Raw genomic sequence first — 22364 nt, forward strand, 5'->3', positions numbered from 1 at the left:
GTTTTATTTCTTGTTGGATTATTTGGTTACTTGAATTTTTACAAGAGCAAATTTGGGGTGAATATATGTGTCTTGAATCCTTAAGATTCATGTTAACAAAGTTTACATGTTTCATGTTGGAAACTAAGTACAAAAATATAATCAGCATTCGGCGTAATACAACCCAAATGGAGAATGGAGAAACTACTCAGAAATAAACTAAATTGGAACACATAAACAGTAATGTGAAAGAATAAGCCAAGTTGAAAGTCCTCTTTTTGCAAAATGAGATATGCTTCGCTAGTGCTATCGGTATAATTAACATGTATCATTTGCAAGATAATACTTCAGTATATATGACTAGATTGTGGAGTAGTATATTCTTTTGAGAGTGTCTGGGGACTGAAGTGTGGTGCATTGAATCTCTGCAGGACAACTAAAAGTTGGCACACACATACACCAGCCTATCCTCTACCAATAACACCTCACCAGAATGAATTCTAACTGCTGCTACTACTACTGCTACTTAAACCAAACACTAATTTAGTGGAGTAATTTCATCATTTTTCGTATTTTCACATGATTCCTAAATTTGCACGCCCCGTTAATAGAAAGTGCATATTTTGACTTCTTTCTTTTGGAATAAGCTTTGGCACACCCACTATTTTCTTTTCAGCGGGAATACTTTTTTTGTCCGAAAATTTTGTCAAGGTATCAAGTTTAAAATTGAGAAATAGTAGCTCAAACGATATCACATCGAAGTTAATAAACCTCAGGTGATGTTTCCAATTACAAATGTTACTAACCAAAATTAATACCTTAGCAAAGTTCGTTGACCTAAAATAATATTCCCTCTTCTTTTTATTAACTAGGATACAGATTTAATGTAATTGGAATATAATTTACTCTTCTCCTCAATTTTATTAGAACTTTCATTTATTCCAAAATGATAGTTTTGGTTATGGTGTGAAGCCCAAAATAAAAAGAAATACTCTTAATTATCAATGAAAAGATATAATGTTTTTTAATGTTGCAATGCTAAACTATTACTCCCTCCGACGCACTTAAAATGTAATATTTAGGAATCGGTACATGATTTTGTGTAGTGTTGTTTTGTGAGTTAAGGGCATCCGCATCGCGTCTCGATGCGGTCCCTATCTCGTCTCGACGAGACGAGACAGCATCGAGACGGCAATGCGGCATGCATCTCGTCCCGAAGAGACGAGCCGTCTCGTCGCGCGACGCGTCCCGAAGAGGCCGGCCTCGAGCTAGCGAGACACGCGCCTTGGCGACGTGGCGTGCTCCGGTTCGTGCGTGACGCCCACTCGCCGGCCTGCAAGTGGGCGTCGTTTATATCCGTTTAAATTTTTTTTTTTATATATAAAAATCAGGAAAATTCGAAAATAAATTAAATTAAAATATTATAATTTTTAATTTTTGTATTTTTCAATATTGTAATAAAAATTGAAAATTAAAAATACTAATTTTTGTATTTTCGGATGTTGTAATTTTTGTGGTTTTTAATGATTTAATGAATTATTAGTATTAATTTAATATTTCAATGAAATATTAATTGAATTTGTTGGAAATAAAAATAAAAAATGAAATTGAATGAATAGTTAAGATATGAGATGGTTAAGAGATGGAGGGATGCAGGTGTTGTCTCTTAGTTAAGAGATGAGGTGAAAAGTACAGTGGGGACCATGAATAGTGAAGAGATGAGACGGTTAAGAGACGGATAAGAGACAGAGATGCGGATGACCTAATGAAGAGAGAGTAAAGTAAGAGAGATGAAAAAGTGGAGATAGAGTTGTTTCCATTTTAGGAAATGTTTCATTTTTAATGGGACAACCATAAAAAGAAAAACGTTTCATTTTTAATGGGACAGAGGGAGTATTTTGAATTTTGATTTATTGTAGTACCTCCCAAATTATGACTCACTTTGTCTCTCATTAACTGTTCATTTCTGTTATTTTTCTCCGTCCCTTATTAATTGTCCACTCTCACTTTTTTATCATAAATAATACTAAGCAGGTCTCACTTTCCACTAACTCATTCCACTCACATTTTATTATAAAACTAATACTTCGTATATAAAAGTGGAATATATATTCTACTTATAACTTTCTCACACTTTCTTTTATATTTTTAAAATTCGTATCAGAATTAAAGTGGATAATTATTAGGAGACGATGACAGTATATTATTATTATATTTATAAAAATAGAGACAGGTACGGAAAGAAATATACATTTGAAAAAAAAAAGAAGTAAAAGCATAGGAAGTAGGAACGGCGCCATAGTGTAGGCTAATTTGTGGTACATAATTTTGGGCTTGGGCTTGGGCTTGGGCTCAAATAAATCAATGGATCAGAGAGACCCTCTGCAGACTTTTAATTTATCTGTTTTATTGTTTTTTTAGCTTATAACTTTAAGATAGAAGAGAAAGGTAAATGGAAATGGAATTGGAATGGAAATGGAAATGGAACCTCTATATATTATAAAAATTTTAAATTATGATCTGAACTGTTAGAAAATGTTAATAGATAATAAAATAATATTAACAGAAAAATATCAATCAACGGAAAATATCAATAGATAATAAAAAAACATTAACAGAAAAATGTCAATCAACGGTTGATGCTGTAAATACATTAAAATCTTAAAATTTTACACAATGTTGACATTGTGTTGGCACTGTGTTAAAAAGTTTTGAATTTATACAATTTATAGAGTTTGTATTTTATCACTACTATATAAATATATTTAAATGTTAAAGTTATTGTGGTACAATCAATGTATTTAATATATATGGAGTATATATATATTTTTTTTATATTAGTAAGCTGTAATTTAGATAAAATATGGAGGTATAATTTAGAAAGTAAGTGAGAATGGATATTTAATGTTGAATATAAAAGATTATAGTCGAAGGAGTATTATTTGATTTGAAATGCTGCAATAAAGGATGAAATTGAAAGCCGTCGTAATAGTATGAAAATTAGATGCTACTGTTGCTGATTGCATCAAGTGAAACCAAAGTCGTCATTGGTGGCTGCTCATACCGCTTTTTTTTTTATTGCTGAAAGCATCTTCAATGGAAAGGTAAATAAAAAAGTAAGGAGAAATAACTCTAATAAAAGCGTATTAAAAAAGTAAGGAGAAATAACTCTAATAAAAGTGTATTGAACTATTGATGGAGATATTATAATTTCTTTTATTCTGAGAAAATATCTTCTTTTTTTTTAATTTTAAAAATAGTTATTTTTATTTTTTTTAATTTATTTTCTTTCTTTATAGTTCATTATTTTGTAAAGGGATAATTACCATTTATTAGAAGGTAAATGAGAAATATATCTTTTTTCTGAATATGTAAAATTGCAGCTTAAATAACTCTGACCCAAGGTTGGGTCGAAAACATTGTATCGTGCATCGTATCGAAACTATCGATATGAAAAAATTTCATATCGTTATCGTATCGAAAGTTTCGATATATCGAACTTTCGATATGGATAATATCAATATCATTATCGTATCGGTATTTCGATATATCGTACCGAAATTCGATATATCGTATCGGATACCTGTATATCGAAAAATATAATTTCAAAATTGAAAAATAACACAAAAATTAAATGGATTTATATATATTTATAATTTTAAACTTCAATATGTATTGAATTTCAATATGTTTCGATATATACGATATATCGAAAATATTGATATATATCGTATATTCGATATAAAACGATATATCGTGATATAAGGAAATTCATATCGTTATCGTATCGAAAACTTACGTATCGAAAATTCGATAATTTTTTGATATTTTTCAATACGATATGAGCGATATATCATTTTTTCGATATTTTTCCCCAGCGGACCTAATAAACATCCATGCATAACAAAACCCAGCCCCAAAGGGAATTAAAATAAGGGCTCTAGTGTTGCTGACTCACTCGGCAATAACCAAGTCTTCTTTGGTGTCTGCTCCGTGAGAGTGAGACATATTTACAATATCTCATTTCCTGCTCTTTTCTTCTACTTGGTGACCAAGTAAAATCGAACTTCCCACGATCTTTCATTTTATAAAAACCCCATTATTTTAGCAAATCAAATCACAATTCCAAATCCAATCCCATGGCAAAATTCTCCGATTCAGACATCACTCTCCGGCCACTAGAAATCTCCGACGCCGACGCGGCCGTGGAATGGTACGTAATCATTTATAAATATAATAATTTGTATAATTAATTAAAATGAGTAATGGATTCAGGTACATGGACGAAAAGGTGAGCAAATTCTGCTCGTGGGAGGTGTTCCCGTCGCGAGAATCAGCGGTGGATTACTTCGTGAAGCATGATCTGCCGCACCCGTGGAACAAGGCCATATGCGCGGCGGGGCGGGTGGTGGGGTCCATAGCCGTGAGGTCCTTCCGGGGGTGCGACCGGTGCCGGGGGGAGCTGGGGTACGCATTGGCGTCGGAGCACTGGGGCAGGGGGATCGCCACGAGGGCGGTGACCCTCGCAGCCAACTACGCCTTCCTCGAGATGCCCTATCTGGAGCGGCTCGAGGCGGTGGTGGACGTGGACAACCCGGCCTCGCAGCGAGTGGTGGAGAAGGCCGGGTTCGTGAGGGAGGGGATTTTGAGGAAGTATTATTTGTTGAAGGGGAAGCCGAGGGATGCCGTCATTTTTAGCCTCTTGTCCACCGATCCTCATGTTAATTATTTCGTCGATGATTGACGACCCTATCATCTGATAGGGTCCTCGATTTAACAAATCTCGCCAAAAATCATCTCTAATATCATATCTTCCAATATCATATCTTTTTATTTTAGTTAATCACCTCAACTAGGTTTTATCTCGTTTTTCTTCCAACTTCAAACATTCGTGCACTCTATCAAATTCATCAATCTTTCTTGGCTTTAATTGAATAGTTATATGAAGTTATGAACCATATCATTTTCTGTGCGTGTATTGCTTTACAAATTAGAATTACTTTTTCAGCTTGGGGGTGGGGACTGGGGCTGTTGTAGGAAACTATGAGAAGAGAGCCAGTGAAGGATTTATTTTAATCTCTCCTTCTTGAAAATTTGTCACATATCTTTATTTTCAATAGTCTAATAAAATTTGTCACATTTTATTTTTATCATTTTTAATAATGGATTCACGTACTATTAAATTATTCTTCCTTATATTTTATTATAAAAAATAAAGTAAGAGAGAATATAGACGATCGACTCTCTCTTACACTGGAGTATTAGGGTGGGTAGCATATTGGGGAATAGTACTATGCTTAACAGGGTAGCAGAAGAAAATAGTGAAATAAGGAGATGGTGTCCGTTGGCTCTGCTTTATTAATAAATCATTAAATCCCATCATTCTTGTAAATTTTCTCTTGTTTGTGGGAAAAACAAAATCAAACCAAACCATTCAACATAACACAATGAATAGACAATAGTAGTAGTAGTTTTTATTCAGAGAAGAAACTGGCAAAATAGTCTCTTCAACCATGGTGATTGGTGAGTACAAAATAAGATGAATTGAGACCCCAATAAACATGTAGCATGAAAATCAAATAAAAAATACATAAACAAAAAATGGCATCAATAATACTAATAAAATATAAATCAATAATAAAGAAATATAAGTAGAGGATGAAATCAAGCCATGGAGGCTATGAAGAAAAGGCAAAACAGCAGTGTAGCACCCAACTTATTTGAAGTTGCAGCTGAGGAACCATCACCACCACCATTTGGCACTGTCTTAGATCCATCCCCTACCATCAACATTTTCAAAATGAGATCAAATTGAAATTTTCATATTTTCAACAATTAAAGATCAATGCGGGACCCACCTGAGCCGGTATTGGGAGACTCCGATGCTGATCCAGGAGACCCGGCCGGAGAAGCAGCTGCAAAATTGCAAAGAAAAAACAATAAGCGCTCCAACAAAATGTCGAAAGATTAGGATGAAAATCCTGAATTACCATTGCATTGGGTGAGAGGGGGAGTTTGGACATTGCATGCGCCGGGCAAGGCCAAGGCTTGGGTTTGGTTGATGTTGAGGCCGAGGTTGGAGCCGCCGCCGTTGAGAACCTCGCACAAACACTGTGGCTGGGATCCCACCACCGTGCACAGCTGTGAGCAGCAGCCGGAGGAGGGGGAGGAGGAGTTTCCGGAGATGTAGTTGAGGCACGGGGACATGCTGATGAGGACGTTTGTGCAGTCGCTGGATTGGGCCGTCCCCAAGCCGGCCAAAAGGGCAATGGAGAGAATCACGGCTAGCTTTATGTAATTGTTCATTCAATTATTCCAACAGATATGTCATGATAAAATACTATGAAATATAGATGGGAAATAGGATATGGACTAAGTCACTAAGATTAGTTTTACGTTCGTAATTTGATTGATAAGATTAAGATAATGATAAAATAAGATAGGTGTTTGCAGGTTCGAAGTCAGAAGCCATGATTCGGACGATGGGCCTAAACTACCATTAATAGTTACAGAGTATTTTTGGTGTCAATATTTGTCGGAGTAGTTGTGAATTGTGATGTGAACCAGGGGCGGAGCCAGGAATTTGTAGGGACTAGCACAAATTTATTTATAAAGAAAAATTGAAAACTTGGAAAGGGGCATTTACTGAATTAAAAGAAATAAATTACATACTCCCTCCGTCCGCGAATAGGAGTCCCACTCCATTCCGGCACGGGTTTTAATAAATGTTAAGAAAAGTGAGTGGAAAAAAGTTAGTGGAATAGGAATCCTACTTATACATATTAGTTTTTAAATGATATGTGAGTGGAATAAGTTGGTGGAATGTGAGGCCTTTTTACCACTTATGGTAATTATGAACCGGGACTCTTATTCGTGGACGGACTAAAATGGAAAAACGAGACTTTTATTCGCGGACGGAGAGAGTAATAGGCAATATTTATATAGTGGAGAAAATATGAGGTGGGGCAAATGCCCCTCCTAAGGAATGAATAGATACGCGCCTGATGTGAACAATAGTCAGTTGGAGTTGCAAAAGATAAATGCATAATGAGAAAGATAATTAGAGGATTAACAATAGAAACTAGAGACGCATATGGTGACAACGTCAACATTGAAATAACAAATTATGTATGAAAGCAAGATAACAAATTATATGAATTCGGGAAGTGTCAAACCAATAGGAGTGAAGGTATATAATGAGCCAAACCAAAACATCTATCTAAATCATAACACCTTCGTCATCTTTCTTTTCCACCTTTTTATTGTTTTATTTCTTGTTGGATTATTTGGTTATTTGAATGTTTGCAAGAGCAAGTATGACGCAAACATATGTGTCTTGAATCCTTAAGATTCACGTTAACAAAGTTTACATGTTTCAAGTTCGAAACTAAGTACAGAAATATAAGCACTATCCGACGTAATACATCCTAAATGAAGAATGGAGAAATTACTCAGCAATAAAGTAAATTGAAACACATATTATGATATTATATAGAAACTATAAACAGTAATATAAAAGAATAAGCTGAGTTGAAGAGTCCTCTTTTGCAGAATGAGATACGCTCTGGTAGTGTTCTCATTATAACATGTATCATTTGCAAGCTAATACTACAGTATATATGACTAGATTGTGGATTAGTATATTCTTTTGAGAGTGTTTGGGGACTGAGGTAGAGTGTATTGAATCTCTGCAAGACAGCTAAAAGTTGGCACGTGCATAGACAAGCCTATCATCTGTCAATAACATCTCACCAGAATGAATTACAACGGCTGCTACTACTACTTAATCCAAACACTAATTTGGTGGAGTTTTTTCTTCCTTTTTCTTATTTTCATTTCCATGATTCCCAAATTTGCACGCCCTATTAATAGAAAGTGCATATTTTGACTCTTTTCTTTTGGAATAAGCTTTGGCACTCCTATCTACTCCCTCTGTCCCATATTTGGAGTCACTTATTGTTATGGCTCGGATTTTAAGAAAGAGTTGAAGAGGGTAATAAATGAAGTGAAATGGTGGAGTGAGTATAAATGAAGTGAGATGGTGGAGTTAGTTGAAGGTGGGTCCCTTTTGACTTTTGATTTTTGTTTTGATTTATTTTAATGTAGATAATGACATTTTTATGTAATTTTGATGAAGAATTGGGTAAAATTGTATGACCAAATATGGAAAATTATAAAAGAGACTCTTAAACTGGACGGACTTTTATGGCAAAAAGTGACTCTTAATCTGGGACGGAGGGAGTATTATTTTCTTTTTAGCAGGAATATTTTTTTGTCAGCAAATTTTGTTAAGGTATCAAGTTTGAAATTGTGAAAAAGTAGCTCAAATGGTATTACATTAAAATTAATGAACCTCAGGTAATATTTCCAAATATTACGAACTAAAATTAATACTGTTGAATATTTGTGGTCTACTTTATTTGGACCTTTAGTATTTAATTAAGTGTTGGGTTTGTCCCAAATTGATTAAATGTTCTGGCCCAATGTTTGAGTAATGGTGGCCCAACCCGGCTTGATCCATTACTTACCCAGGCTGCACCAATGCTTGCCACGTGTGGCTCTCACCCGGATCCAGATTTGTGGCCGTTGATTATGTGTTGTGTTTGTTAAGTGAGAGGACGACCTCTCACTTACCCTAATTCAACCACTCACCTCTCTCTCTCACTCCAGAACTCTCTTTGTCTTCTCTCTTCTTTCTCTCTCTTGTTTTCAGGCGACTTCGCCGGTGAACTCCTCAGATCTTTGGGTTACACCGATTGATCCTTGTTTTAGTGGGTTCTATCGGTTTAGGTCTTGAGTTTGGAGACTTTCTCAATTTCCAATAGAGTACTTGAAGGATTCTTACCTAGGGTTTGAATCTGGTGAAGTCTGACGTTCAAGAAGTGAGAACTTGTGAGGATCTTGTGAGTTTCTGGTGTCTGTGAGGTGTTCTGATAGTCTGGGTGGCATCCGGTGTGGCTAGGGTTTTCTGACCTAGCATTCAAAGGTTTCTCATCGTGTGACTTGTAGTAGAAGCGTGTGGGGAGGTCCTTGGCCTAGTGTAGTCACTGTTGTGACCTAAGCCATATCCTTACTATTCTGTCTTAGTTGCATTTACTTGTTGTTACTTAGATCCGAAAGGATCTTGTGTTGGTTTACTGATCTATCTACTTGAGTGTGCAGATACTAATTGGGCAAGGACTTGGATTCTAGATTGGTTGAAATCTTGGAATAGTTAGGGCTCCAATTAGGATTCGATATCTGGAATAGTTAGATACCTCACTGAGTTAGATTACTTGTAATCTTGTAACACCCTTGTACTTGGCTTGTAACTTCTGAGATTAGCCATCTCAAAATCCGATCAATAAAGAGGTCCTGGTAATTAGTGAATCCCGAGTGATCTGATCCCTACGAATACTTTAGGAAAGTTCGCGTACCAAAAAAAAAATGCCCCTTCATATTTTTATTAACTAGGAAACGGACTTAATGTAATTGGAATTTAATTTACTCTTCTCCTCAATTTGATTAGTACTTTCATTTATTCCAAAATGATAGTTTCAGTTACGGTGCGACGCCCAAAATAAATAAAATAATGACTCTGAGTTATCAATGAAAGGATATAATGCTTTTCCAATGTAGCAATGTTAAACTATTTTTTTGCATTTTGATTTATTGTATTACCTCACAAATTATTACTTCCTTTATCTCTCATTAATTATTCATTTTTGTCAATTTTATCCGTTCCTCATTAATGGTCTACTTTCATTTTTTTACCATAAATAATACTAAGCAGGTCTCACTTTCCACCAACTCATTTTACTACATTTTATTATAAAACTAATACTCCCTCCGTCCACGATTAAGAGTCTCATTTATAAATGACGCGGGTTTTAAGAAATGTTTAAGAAAATTGGGTGGAAGAAAGTTAGTAGAATAGATGTCTCACTTATATATATTAGTTTTAAATGATATGTTAGTGGAATGAGTTAGTGGAATGTGGGGTCTCTTTACTATTTATAATAATTATGAACCGGGACTCTTATTCGTGGACGGATCAAAATGGGAAAACATGACTCTTATTCGTGGACGGAGGGAGTACTTCGTATATAAAAGTGGAATAAATATTCCACTTATAACTTTCTCAATTATTCTTTTATATTTTTAGAATTCGTATTGGAACCAAAGTGGATTATTATTAAGGAATGGAAGCAGTATATTATTATTATAGGGACGTAATCAATTGCTAACTAATTACCAATCCCAAATTGAAACCAATTTTCATAGATTAGAAGATCTTGTAATAATTGAAATAATAATTGCAATCGTGGTACTTCAATCACACTGGGGAAAACACAACAAAAACACAACCTTCAACACAATTATCATAACTATTTCATATATTTCTCATTCATATTTACATAAAATATAAGGTTGGACAAGAAAAAATTATATAAATCCAAGTCTCATTATAATATAATAATATCAGACTATAAAATATAAGAAGTCATCATGCATTCTCTCATATGAATGCATCCAAAGCATAAACTTGGCCAAGAGAAATAAGATAAAATCAAATTATGAACTCGAGATATCGAATAAAACTACAATTTCAGATATCCAAGAAAAAAGATCGAACAAAAGAGACTAGTTTGATTTTTAGGGCTCACAGAAAGTTTATGAATTAATGATCGGTAAAATCAAAGTCTTAAAAAATTATGAATTAGACAACCAAATTAAAGAATTTAACGACAACAATTCAAAGTCTAGGTTTGGGCATCATACTTACATGCTGAGGAAGATCGTCGTCGGATCTTGTGGTTAATATAATGCCAAGTGTAATATATTTTAAATTTAAATAATTATTAATTAAATTAAAAGGGTAATAATGTCAAATCCTATATGTAGTAATTATAACTAACTACTTTCTCTCTCCTCAAAATCATCTCAAATCATTAAATTTACGTAACTCTCTCAATTTAAATTATTTTTTCGCAAAAAATATATCAAATTAAAGATAATTTAATAAGGATTCCAACGAGATCTCAATTGCATATGTTCCGACGACGTTCGGATGATGAAATTTGATATTTTTTATTTTAGTTTTCGTAAATGTTGATACCCAGATTTTTATCAACAAATACATAAAAAAATCTCAATAAAACCATATAAAAATCTCAATAAATATGTGTTGATATTTTCTTGTACTAATGTTGATATTCTTATATCATATTGTTGATATTTGTAATACACAATGTTGATATAAAAAAACACCCACAAAAATGATCATATGATAACATAATGATGATATTACCCTTTTGTTGATATTTTGTCTACTATTTATTGAGATTTGTGAGCTTTAATCTCATCCACTCATTTTAAAATCCAAGGATGGATATTTAGTCTTGATTTTGGATTAGGGTGCTATAAGCATTAGAATAAGACCCATATAATACACTTGACATTATATTAACTACAAGATCTTCTAATCTAATGGTTGAAAATTGGTCTCAATTTGGGATTGATAATTAGTTAGCAATTGATTACATCCCTTTAGAGCACTCCCAATGGCGACGGCGAAAATCCGGCGATTTTTCGCCGGATATCGCCGACTTATCGCCGGCCATTGGGAGGATTTCGGCGATAATTCGGCGATAAAACTCCCTTATTATCGCCAACTCCCTTATTATCGCCGAATCATCGCCGCCCACTGTGGGCGCGATTCGGCGATAAATCGGCGATAATTTTTTTTTTTTTTTAAATCTTTGTTTTTATGGTTTTTATTTGTAGTTTTTTTTAAATCTTTGTTTTTAAAATCTTTATTTTTTATGATTTTTATTTGTAGTTTTTTTTAAATCTTTGTTTTTTTTAAATCTTTGTTTTTTTAAATCTTTGTTTTTTATGGTTTTTATTTGTAGTTTTTTTTTCTCGTTGTATTATATTTTCCAATGATTAATACAACGATGAATTGTTCATTATAAATCTATTTATTAAACACATTTGTAGGGAAAATTAAACAATATTAAAAATGATGATGTAAAAATGAAATGTTGAGTTAGGGAGAAATAAGGGAGAAACAAGGGAGAAACCATTGGAGCAGTTGGCTAAAAGTTGGCTAAAAACTGGGGATAAATTTTGGTGCTGATGTGACGCTGATGTGGCAGGAGTTAGGGAGAAATAAGAGAATTTTTAACCGGACCATTGGAAGTGCTCTTATATACATATAAAAAAAAATTAAAAGTATAGGAACGGCGCCATAAGTTTTATTTAGTGTAGACTAATTTGTGGTACATAATTTTGGGCTTGGGCTTGGGCTCAATTAAATCAATGGAGCAAAGACACCCTCTGCAGGCTTTTAATTTACCTGTTTTATGATTTTTTTAGCTTATATTTCCTGAAAATTTGATACAGTTTACTATTTCGGTTCGTCCCTAAAAATTTGATACACTTTATTTTTACCATTTTTAGTAGTTGACCCCATATTCCACCTACTCATTCCTACTCACATTTTATTATAAAACTAATACTTTAAAAGTAGGACCCACATTCTACCAACTTTTTCTAACTCACTTTCCATTACATTTCTTAAAACCCGTGTCGGGTCAAAGTGTAGCAAATTTTGAGAGACGGGGGTAGTAAGATGGAAGGGAAAGGGAAATAATATGTGTATTTAGTGTAGCAATTTAATTAAATGCAAACACTAAATATTATAAAACTTCAAACTATGATTTAGATTGTTAGAAAATGTCAATAGATGACAAAATAACATCAACAGAAAAATATTAATACAGTGTTAGTTGATGCTGTGTTGACATCAAAATCTTAAAATTTTACAGTATGTTGATATTGTGTCGACACTTTGTTGAAAAGTTTGAAGTTTGTATAATCTATAGAGTTTGGATTTAATCACTACTATTAGAATAGTTAAATTTATTATGGTACAATCCATATAGTTAATATATGATGGAGTATATTTTATTTTTATGAGTAAGTTGTTAGATTTAAATAAAATATGGAGGTATGATTTAGAAAGTAAGCGAAGAATGAATATTTTATGTTGAATGTAAAAAGATTGTAATCGAAGGAGTATTACTCCATTTGATTTGAAATGCCAATAAAGGATGAATTGAAAGCCGTAGAAGTAGAAGTGTGAATTTTTTTAATTTCCCTCGCTGAATGCTGCAATGGAAAGGTAAATAATAGAATAAAAAAGAAATAGCTATTATATTTATCTCTTCTTCATAAAATTTTATATTCTAATAAAAGCGTATTTGTAGAGGTATTATGTCTTCTTTTTATTTTAAGAAAGTAGAGTATCTTCTTATTGATACAAAATGTTAAAAATTAGTTATTTATGTTTATGATTTATCTTTTTTCTCTGTGTCTTATTTTATAAAAAGATATAACTATCTTTGTAAAAAGATAAATGAAAAATATAACTTCTCAATTTATGCTCCAAAAGGTGCAGCTTAAATAGCCCTAACCTAATAAACATCCATGCATACCAAAGCCCAGCCCCAAAGAGAATTAAAATAAGGGCTCTAGTGTTGCTGACTCCCTCGGCAATAACCAAGTCTTCTTTGGTGTCTACTCCGTGAGAGAGAGACATATTTACAATATCTCATTTCCTGCTCTTTTCTTTACTTGGTGACCAAGTAAAATCGAACTTCCCACGATCTTTCATTTTATAAAAATCCATTACATCATCTCCAACTATTTAGACCAAACTCAAACTCAAACTCATTTTTAATATATGTCATATCAAAAAGTAATTTTACTCCAACCATTCATACCAAATTCAAAATTTACACAATTTTTTGGTTTTTGTGTCACAAAATTTTGCAGTAACACCATATTTGGTGTTGTTTCACAAAAACACCAAAAATGAGTTTGGTGTATAGTTGGAGAAGATTTCTACACCAAAACTCATTTATGGAGTACGGGTCTTATTTTAGCAAATCAATTCACAATTCCAAATCCAATCCCATGGCAAAATTCTCCGATTCAGACATCACTCTCCGGCCACTAGACATCTCCGACGCCGACGCGGCCGTGGAATGGTACGTAATCATTTATAAATATAATAATTAGTACAAATGAATTAATAGAGTAATTGAATCAGGTACATGGACGAGAAGGTGAGCAAATTCTGCTCGTGGGAGGTGTTCCCGTCGCGAGAATCAGCGGTGGATTACTTCGTGGAGCAGGATCTGACGCACCCGTGGAACAGGGCAATATGCGCGGCGGGGAGGGTGGTGGGGTCCATAACCGTGAGTTCTTTCAGTGGGTGCCGGGGGGAGCTGGGGTACGCATTGGCGTCGGAGTACTGGGGCAGGGGGATCGCCACGAGGGCGGTGGCCCTCGCAGCGACCTGCGCCTTCCTCGAGATGCCCCATCTGGAGCGGCTCGAGGCGGTGGTGGACGTGGACAACCCGGCCTCGCAGCGAGTGGTGGAGAAGGCCGGGTTTGTGAGGGAGGGTGTTTTGAGGAAGTATTTCTTGTTGAAGGGAAGGCCGAGGGATGCAGTCATTTTTAGTCTCTTGTCAACCGATCCTAATGTTAATTATTTCGTTGATGAATGACGATCGATTCATCAATCTTTAATTGACTCTGCTTTATTAATAAATCATTCCTTTTTATTTTCTCGTGTTTGTGGGAAAAATAAAATCAAACCAAACCATTCAACATAGCATAATGAATACACAATAGTACTCCGTAGTAGTAGTTTTTATTCAGAGAAGAAACTAGCAAAATAGTCTCTTACTCCAATAAATTAAACATGTCGCATATAAATATAAATCAATAATAAAGAATATGTAATTAAGTAGAGGATGAAATCAAGCCATGGAGGCTATGAAGAAAAGGCAGAACAGCAGTGTAGTAGCACCCAACTTATTTGAAGTTGCATCTGAGGAACCATCACCACCGCCATTTGGAGTTGTCTTAGATCCATCCCCTGCAATCAACATTTTAAAAGTGAGATGAAATTGAAGTTTTCTTATTTTCAACAGTTACAGATCAATGCGGGACCCACCTGAGCCGGTATTGGGAGACTCCGGTGCTGAGCCAGGAGACCCGGCCGGAGATGCAGCTGCAAAATTGCAAGAAAAAACAATAAGCGCTCCAAAGAAATGTCGAAAGATTAGGATGAAAATCCTGAATTACCATTGCATTGGGTGAGAGGGGGAGTTTGGACATTGCATGCGCCGGGCAAGGCCAAGGCTTGGGTTTGGTTGATGTTGAGGCCGAGGTTGGAGCCGCCGCCGTTGAGAACCTCGCACAAACACTGTGGCTGGGATCCCACCACCGTGCGCAGCTGTGAGCAGCAGCCGGAGGAGGGGGAGGAGGAGTTTCCGGAGATGTAGTTGAGGCACGGGGACATGCTGATGAGGACGTTTGTGCAGTCGCTGGATTGGGCTGTCACCGTGCCGGCTAAAAGGGCGGTGGCGAGAATCATGGCTAGCCCCATTGAGATATGTTGGTGTGCCATTTTTGGATGATTTCTTATATTGGACAAGTTGGTGTGCTTTTTTGTGATGGAGAGTTTGGATTTGATTATGGGGTTTATATAGGGAGGATGGTGTGGTTTACCAACTTTCTCCTACGGTGGGAATAGTTGACCATTTTGGAGACAATTCAAATGATTTTGTGGGGAGAGACTAGGACAGATGGGAGAGGGTTGGCTATGTGGGTGAGCAACCATGTGTGATCACTTTGAATTTGTGTTGCATCATACAATTACTTTTCAAGTAATGATGCAATGGTAAGATTGTTACTAGAATGTAAGAAAAATCAAATAGATACTGGAAACTAGAATACCGATCTGGAATATTAAAGCTTAATGTGTGCCAATTCATTATTAATCAAAATGTATACTCATCCTTACTTTGCCAATTTATTCTTGAACCTGTTAGTGGCATGATGCTTAGTTACAAAATTAATTTACTTATGTTTATTATTGAACCTATTCACAGAGTTTGGATTCGTTTATCTACAATTTTCTTGGTTTAACTATAAATCATAATATTAGCCAGGTGCATGATTGATGATTTTCTATGTGCAATTTTATTTCCGAATTACAGATTTTTTTTTTATTGAGCAAATATTATGCAAAGATATAATGGGATTCAAAGAATTTATGTAAACATTATATCTTACCTTAAAAAATTTAACAGATCAACCCGTATTTCCTTCTTTTTATGTTTGAATATACTGCTCATCCAATCATGCATCATACCAAGATGAAAACATTGGAGTTGTTATTTAAGAAAAGTAGAAGAAGCCAAGTGGCAAATATGCATGGCTCAACACATAACAAACTCATTTTAATTTGATAGACATCTTAATCATATCCAAAATAATTAGTTATAAGTAGTTGATCCACAAATCCCACTTTAGGTAAGATCTCCCTTCCCTCCATTATTTGCATTCTTCCATCTATAAATTCACTCATCTAACTAAACCTCTCATTCCAACATCCTAAAACCTCCAACCAATCTTCACTACCATTTCCCACACATTAATTATATCATTCACATTCAAAACTCAACAACAACAACCGGAAAACATGATCTCCCGGCTCCCGATCTTAGGCCTAGCACTCGTTGCAACCTCACTCATGTTCCCCACCTCGGCCCAGATCACCACTCCGTGCACACCCTCTATGATCACGACGTTCGCGCCATGCATGAACTTTGCAACCAACAGCAGCCTCAATGGGACTAGCCCTCCTCCAGAGTGCTGCAACTCACTCAAATCCCTCATGAGCAGTGGCAAGGACTGCCTCTGCCTTATTGTCACCGGCAGCATTCCCTTCAACGTCCCCCTCAACCGAACCCTCGCCATTTCCCTGCCACGCGCCTGCAACATGCCCGGCGTCCCCCTCCAGTGCAAAGGTTACATCACCACCATCACAACAACTCCTACTTTTCCCCTTTTTCTTTTCTTTTGCTGACTGGTTTGACTCTTTGCAGCTGATGGTGCTCCGGTTCCAGCTCCAGCACCCTCAGCCAGCGCACCGTCTCTGTCACCTAATGCAGCCCCTTCTCCCAGTGTTTCAGGTTTGTTCCATTACTCCAAATTTAGATACAAAAAAATTCAAGAAAATTGGATTTTTGATGCTATATATATATTTGTGCAGGGCTAGCTCCACCGGAGGCACTGTCTCCACGAGCCGAGGAGACTCCAGCTCCGGGCACTGCAGGTGAAACGCCATCAGGCACCACGGGTAGCAGGGCTGGGGTGACACCTTCTGCAGCTTACCGGATTTCGCCTTTGCATTTGGTGGCTGTTCTTGCAGCTGTGGCTTTGAAGTACTAGTGCAATGACCTCTGCAAGATACTGCATCTGGTCTTCGTGTTAGACAAATATTCTTTTACATAGTTGTGAATTGTGATTGGATTTCTGATAGTATTATTTTTTCTTGTTTGGCCACCTTGTAATATTTTGTGATTGTACTAAGATTATTGTTTGTTTATTGATATGTGATGGTCAAACTCATTATACTATAACTGATCCCAAGCATGATTCATTAAGTTGGCTCAGTACTAATGAAAATAGCATTACTCTGAATCACCTTTTTAAGTTTCTAAGATCTGTGATCAGCTGCCAAAAGCCCTCTCAGGAATCAAGCGATTGTCCTTCGACTGAACAGCTTGCAGATGGATTGCCTTATCAAGCAGCCCAATCGTCAGCTATACACAACATCTGCTGGCTGCACTGGGTTGTGCTAAGTTCCTTATTTTGCATGTTCATCTTTCAACCATCCAAAAATAGCTGAGGTGCTTTGATTTGCATAGAGGATGTGAATTGATATCTTGTCTTGTCCCTTACATGAATGGTACATCTGATTCATGGCAAGAATTGTGACAATGCGTGAAATGTACATCTGATTAATAGGAGAAAATGTCAGAATGCATCAATGATCTTGGTCCTATTCATCTCTAGAAACTCCTTTGCTCTCACTTAGCGAACTTTACTCCCTTGGCACATCGGTATTGTGAAAGTCATCTTTGTTGCCCCAAGAAGGAACATTGGAAGACTGGAGACTGGTTTCGTTAACCCGAGGAACATCAGATGGTTGGACATTGCTGTTTTCTTCCTCACCCCAAGGAACATCTGAAGGCTGGATATTGTTATTTTCTTCTTCGCCCAAAGGAACATCCGATCGTGTCCAGCCAACGTCCTCGCCCCATTGACCTTGAGAAGGCTGCCATCCTCCTCCTTGATCATCCCAATTTGACCCAGATGGCTGATTATTTCCATCGTAATAACTCTGGTACTCTCCCTCAGCCTGTTCGGACTCTTCCTCTTGTTTAGGAAGGAAGCAACCCTTGTACGAGTTATTTTCCACACAGTACCACAAGAGCTTGTTCCAGTTTGGATCCTAGCATGTTTAAACAACTAAACTATATTAGCATATACAAAATTATAGACATGATACAATTAGGCGTACTAATACCAACTTAAAATTTAGTCAGACATGTATGAAGTGCTATCATACCTTGCAAATTATGTGAGGATTCCCAATAATTATGATCAAAGATTTGGCTCGGGTAACAGCAACATTAAACCTCCTTGGGTTGCTCAGAAATCCCAAATAATGAACCTTGTCAAATTCGTTGTGTTTCACAGTAGAACGGACAGTAGAGATTATAATGACTTCCCTCTCTTGTCCCTGGAACTGCTCGACACTTCCAACTTCAACATTCGGATTGCCACGACATTCAAGAGCTTCTCTTATTTTGCTTACCTGCTTCCGGTACGGTGCAATAACCCCAATCTCTTCCTCTTTGATCCCTTTTTCTTCTATCAAAACTTTAATCATCTCAATAGTCTTGCTTGCTTCAATCCTGTTAAACCAAGATGGATTACTTCCTTCTCTTTCATCACAGCCTCGAACGCCTATAAAAAGCAAAGGGAACTCCTTATCTGGAATTATGCCTTCCCAGGAAGTTAGGGAATTTTTATCTTTACATGGGATCAGTTCCCCAGCATAAAACATTTCTGAAGGGAGTTTCAGTATTGCCTCGTGTGTCCGATAATTTCTCACCAACTTTGTCATAAAACTAGTATCTCCTCCACGATAGAGGTCACACTCAAAAAGTCTCTCCAGATATGAAGTGCCAAGTCCATGTACTTCAGCTTCTGTAGAGAAAACTACAGGTCCCAGCTGCATAGGGTCTCCCGCAAGAACCAAGACGGTATTTCTTGAGTACAGATGTGATATAGGAACCATAGCTTCTGGCTCAGAAGCTTGGCCAGCCTCGTCTAAGAAAATGTAGGAAAATCGACCTCTCTGAATGCCTGATGAATATAGAATTGAGGCACTTGCGTACGTAGATACGATGATCCTGTACTGCTCAAGGAGTTTGCACGGAGGACACATAAAGATGCCATCCTCGTGACTGCAAAAACTGATGTGATTGGGGTTGACATCCTCAAAAGGACGCGTGTATGCATTAAGCCGAAAGATTTCATGCTCCCGAACCTGAACTCCTTCCTCATTGATCAGCCTGTCTAATATATGGTCAGCTGCACTATTTGAAGGTGCACAGGCCAGAATCCGGGTATGTCTATCTTCACGGTAAATTTGAAGGATAGCTTCAATAAGAGTCTTTGTTTTACCCGTACCCGGGGGGCCGTGGATGACATAAGGAGGGCCCCCTCTACGGACAAGGATCGTGTTAACAGCCACAGTTTGCTCCTCATTCAGGTTCGAACATATAGGTGTGAGTGCTTTGTATTCCCTCAGTCTCACCTTGGACATTGCAGATGGGAACAGAAAGTTCCTTTCTAAAGATTGAGCAGCTTCAACAGCTTGATACAACCGCCGCATATTTGTCCGATTATAGTTGAACTCTACATTGTAGAGGTTACCATCTCTGTGACTAAGGTGAAATTGTTGATCAAATTTCAACAGTATATTTTCAGCTTCCACTCGATAGATGTAGCCCTGCATAGTAGCAACCACATATTCAGCTTTTAAAGAATATTGTCTTCCAACTGAAAGATATAGATAGACAACAAAACTCTCTTTTCATTGATAAACAAAAGGAAATATTGACAATACAATAGCAAAAGAAAACTCAGAACAGTTCTTGGAACTCTTATGCCCGAAGGCTGAATTTTATTAGATCTCTACTTCCTCTTCTAAATAGATGAATCTAAATCTAGGGTTAATGGAATTAGAGTCCAATCCTTTATTCTTGATAACTATGAGAAAAGAGAAGTAAGTATATATCTAAGAGCATTGTTATCCCAGCCCCTAATGGTACCACACTGCTCGGACAAAGATAATTCATAAAGTAGACTAGGCATGTTCATTTAAAACGCGTGCCTGATATCGAGTTCTTGAAGTTTCATCATCGAAAGAAAGCTTGGCAAAGATGTAGTCGCCAGTAACAAGTGAAGGCCTTTTCTCAGCCAATCCCGGGACCTCAAGAGACAACGTCTGCCGCCCTCTCTTACTCTTCATGGTGACACCCTCCATGTAATACGACTGCATATCTTCCTAAATCAAAACGAAATAATGTTATGCTAACAACATAACTCTGTAAAGATGTAAGTTTGAAAAGAATCGGACGTGTAACAAATTGTCTCAGACCTCCAACTTTATCTCCTCCATAGCTAATAGATTCTTGAAGAATGCACCATAGTTCTCTAGTGTTAGCCCCTCATTGACTGGGTCGGGAATCTCACCCCTGCTTAACATGGTGAGGATTTCTTCTGGAATAGAATACATGGGCAGTTGAAATTTGAACTGGCGACCTCGACCCTGAGAAGGGCGTCGTGCTGCAACATATGCGGCATCAGGTGCATGGGGATTGAAAATATCATGTTTCTTTCTCCAAGGCCTTTGGTATGGTCTTGAAGAAGACAAAGACTTGGAGATCTTATCTTCTGCCAGCAGGAAAAGGAGACGTTCGATCACCTCATCGCCAATGCTGAAGTGTATAGCTGCAGAGTGCACGCCTATTTCCTTTGGTTTGCAGGATAACCAGATAGTCAGAGCCTGATTTGGTCTGAGCACTCTCTCATCTAACGAATCTAATTCCACATAATCTTGGATGTACTCCATATCAGAATCAGATGTGGGAGGCTTCATTAATGAAATCTTAAATGAATCCTCAGGTTTGGAGTCAAAAATCTTCACAGACCAGAGATCTAACGACTCTTTGGAGGTGTTTCTTATAGTAACCGAATCAGACATTGTTTCTCCAACAATTCCTGATTGAGGTTTTCCTCCTTCAATTAGATGAAACGGGACAGAAATGTGGAATATATCACTCTCCTCAGCAGGGTTATAGCTACAAACAGATTGACAATTATCAAAGTCAATAAATCCAATATCCCCTTTATCTCCAACATATGAGTATTCATCATCTGATTTATCATTAATTGTGCCCATCACCAACTGCAGAGAGAAACCTTGCAAAGGATCTGCAGAGTTGAGGTAAGCCATGTTAAGCCACCTATCGTTCTATACACAAGATATGTGCTATAAACTAAGTACTTGGTGAGATAAATTTACAGAACAAACTCAAAATGTCCAAATAAGAAACACTGAGCAAAAAGTGGTTGCTCACCCTCATCAATCAAAAGACATGACACTTAACCTACTGAAAGTTTCAGTGAACAATATAACTAGCGAAGACAATGGTGTTACATGCTTAATTTAAGCTGTCAAGAAAGAAGGGAAAACACATTAAAAGAACTGATCGATAAAAATTTCAAATCAACTGATAGAGTTGGTGTTATACTTTGGCTCGCACTACATGAGCAACAATTATAGGCAAAAATTCGCTCCAATTTCTACCATTCACAAGCCTGGTGTAAAATTAAGTAAATAACAAGTTCTAATTAAAGAATGAGAAAAACCTACACCTCAGATTCATAAAAAAAAATTCACCTGCAGATCACAGTATCAGTATGAATTCCGGCTTGAAATAAAATGAAAAAGAAAAAGGAAAAAGCAACCGAATCCACATTTAAAAATACATCACAGTTGCCTAATGTTATACTCCTAAGTTTTCTGGCAAATGTAGCTAAGGAGATACTCAAGCTTATCTGTCAAAAATTTTATGAACGAAATAATTCAAGGAAACTAAGAAAATCAGAGAAATTAATCAAGAGTAATTAACAAGGACACTGAGCGATCGCCGATTTACCACAAATAAAGGCAAACGGTGACACGAAAAAGAAGGCAGTGTAGTTAGGAATGATAGTATAAGAAATGAAATGCAGAAATGCAGTTAGTGAGAGAGTACACAAACCGAAGAGCGTAATTGTAAAGGGGCGGAAAGAGAATGGAAAATTGATTGCCTACGTTTACGTGAAGCGGAGGAGACTCAGGAGAGTGTGCAATCAAGCTTATGGTATGTGCTATTTTGGCATGTATACTCTGTAAA

The 22364-nt window shown here is 36.6% G+C and overlaps 6 protein-coding genes across 6 annotated transcripts; 3 read left to right on the plus strand and 3 right to left on the minus strand.

The window, feature by feature from the left end:
• Positions 1-4033: 4033 nt before the first annotated feature.
• Positions 4034-4942, plus strand: LOC125196490 (uncharacterized N-acetyltransferase p20-like). The gene is made up of 2 exons (XM_048095021.1): positions 4034-4192; positions 4255-4942. The coding sequence occupies exons 1-2, from the start codon at positions 4119-4121 to the stop codon at positions 4721-4723; spliced, it is 543 nt and encodes a 180-aa protein (XP_047950978.1). The 5' UTR covers positions 4034-4118; the 3' UTR covers positions 4724-4942.
• Positions 4943-5625: 683 nt separating this feature from the next.
• Positions 5626-6285, minus strand: LOC125194599 (non-specific lipid transfer protein GPI-anchored 5-like). Its single transcript, XM_048092854.1, has 3 exons — positions 5970-6285; positions 5838-5894; positions 5626-5759 (listed from the first exon to the last, which is right to left on the minus strand). Exons 1-3 carry the CDS (start codon positions 6283-6285, stop codon positions 5644-5646), a joined length of 489 nt encoding a protein of 162 aa, XP_047948811.1. The 3' UTR covers positions 5626-5643.
• Positions 6286-13793: 7508 nt separating this feature from the next.
• On the plus strand, positions 13794-14597 carry LOC125196616 (uncharacterized N-acetyltransferase p20-like). The gene is made up of 2 exons (XM_048095205.1): positions 13794-14015; positions 14078-14597. The coding sequence occupies exons 1-2, from the start codon at positions 13840-13842 to the stop codon at positions 14535-14537; spliced, it is 636 nt and encodes a 211-aa protein (XP_047951162.1). The 5' UTR covers positions 13794-13839; the 3' UTR covers positions 14538-14597.
• A 64-nt stretch (positions 14598-14661) lies between these two features.
• Positions 14662-15478, minus strand: LOC125196617 (non-specific lipid transfer protein GPI-anchored 5-like). The gene is made up of 3 exons (XM_048095206.1): positions 15121-15478; positions 14990-15046; positions 14662-14911 (listed from the first exon to the last, which is right to left on the minus strand). Exons 1-3 carry the CDS (start codon positions 15443-15445, stop codon positions 14793-14795), a joined length of 501 nt encoding a protein of 166 aa, XP_047951163.1. The 5' UTR covers positions 15446-15478; the 3' UTR covers positions 14662-14792.
• Positions 15479-16423: 945 nt separating this feature from the next.
• On the plus strand, positions 16424-17435 carry LOC125197339 (non-specific lipid transfer protein GPI-anchored 20-like). Its single transcript, XM_048096073.1, has 3 exons — positions 16424-16850; positions 16929-17015; positions 17096-17435. The coding sequence occupies exons 1-3, from the start codon at positions 16523-16525 to the stop codon at positions 17272-17274; spliced, it is 594 nt and encodes a 197-aa protein (XP_047952030.1). The 5' UTR covers positions 16424-16522; the 3' UTR covers positions 17275-17435.
• Positions 17436-17567: 132 nt separating this feature from the next.
• On the minus strand, positions 17568-22303 carry LOC125197285 (probable RNA helicase SDE3). The gene is made up of 5 exons (XM_048096010.1): positions 22283-22303; positions 20561-21396; positions 20294-20467; positions 18458-19909; positions 17568-18340 (listed from the first exon to the last, which is right to left on the minus strand). Exons 2-5 carry the CDS (start codon positions 21362-21364, stop codon positions 17930-17932), a joined length of 2841 nt encoding a protein of 946 aa, XP_047951967.1. The 5' UTR covers positions 21365-21396; positions 22283-22303; the 3' UTR covers positions 17568-17929.
• Between the last annotated feature and the right edge of the window lie 61 nt (positions 22304-22364).

Source organism: Salvia hispanica, chromosome 6 (assembly GCF_023119035.1).
Source record: "Salvia hispanica cultivar TCC Black 2014 chromosome 6, UniMelb_Shisp_WGS_1.0, whole genome shotgun sequence".
Lineage (NCBI taxonomy): Eukaryota > Viridiplantae > Streptophyta > Magnoliopsida > Lamiales > Lamiaceae > Salvia > Salvia hispanica.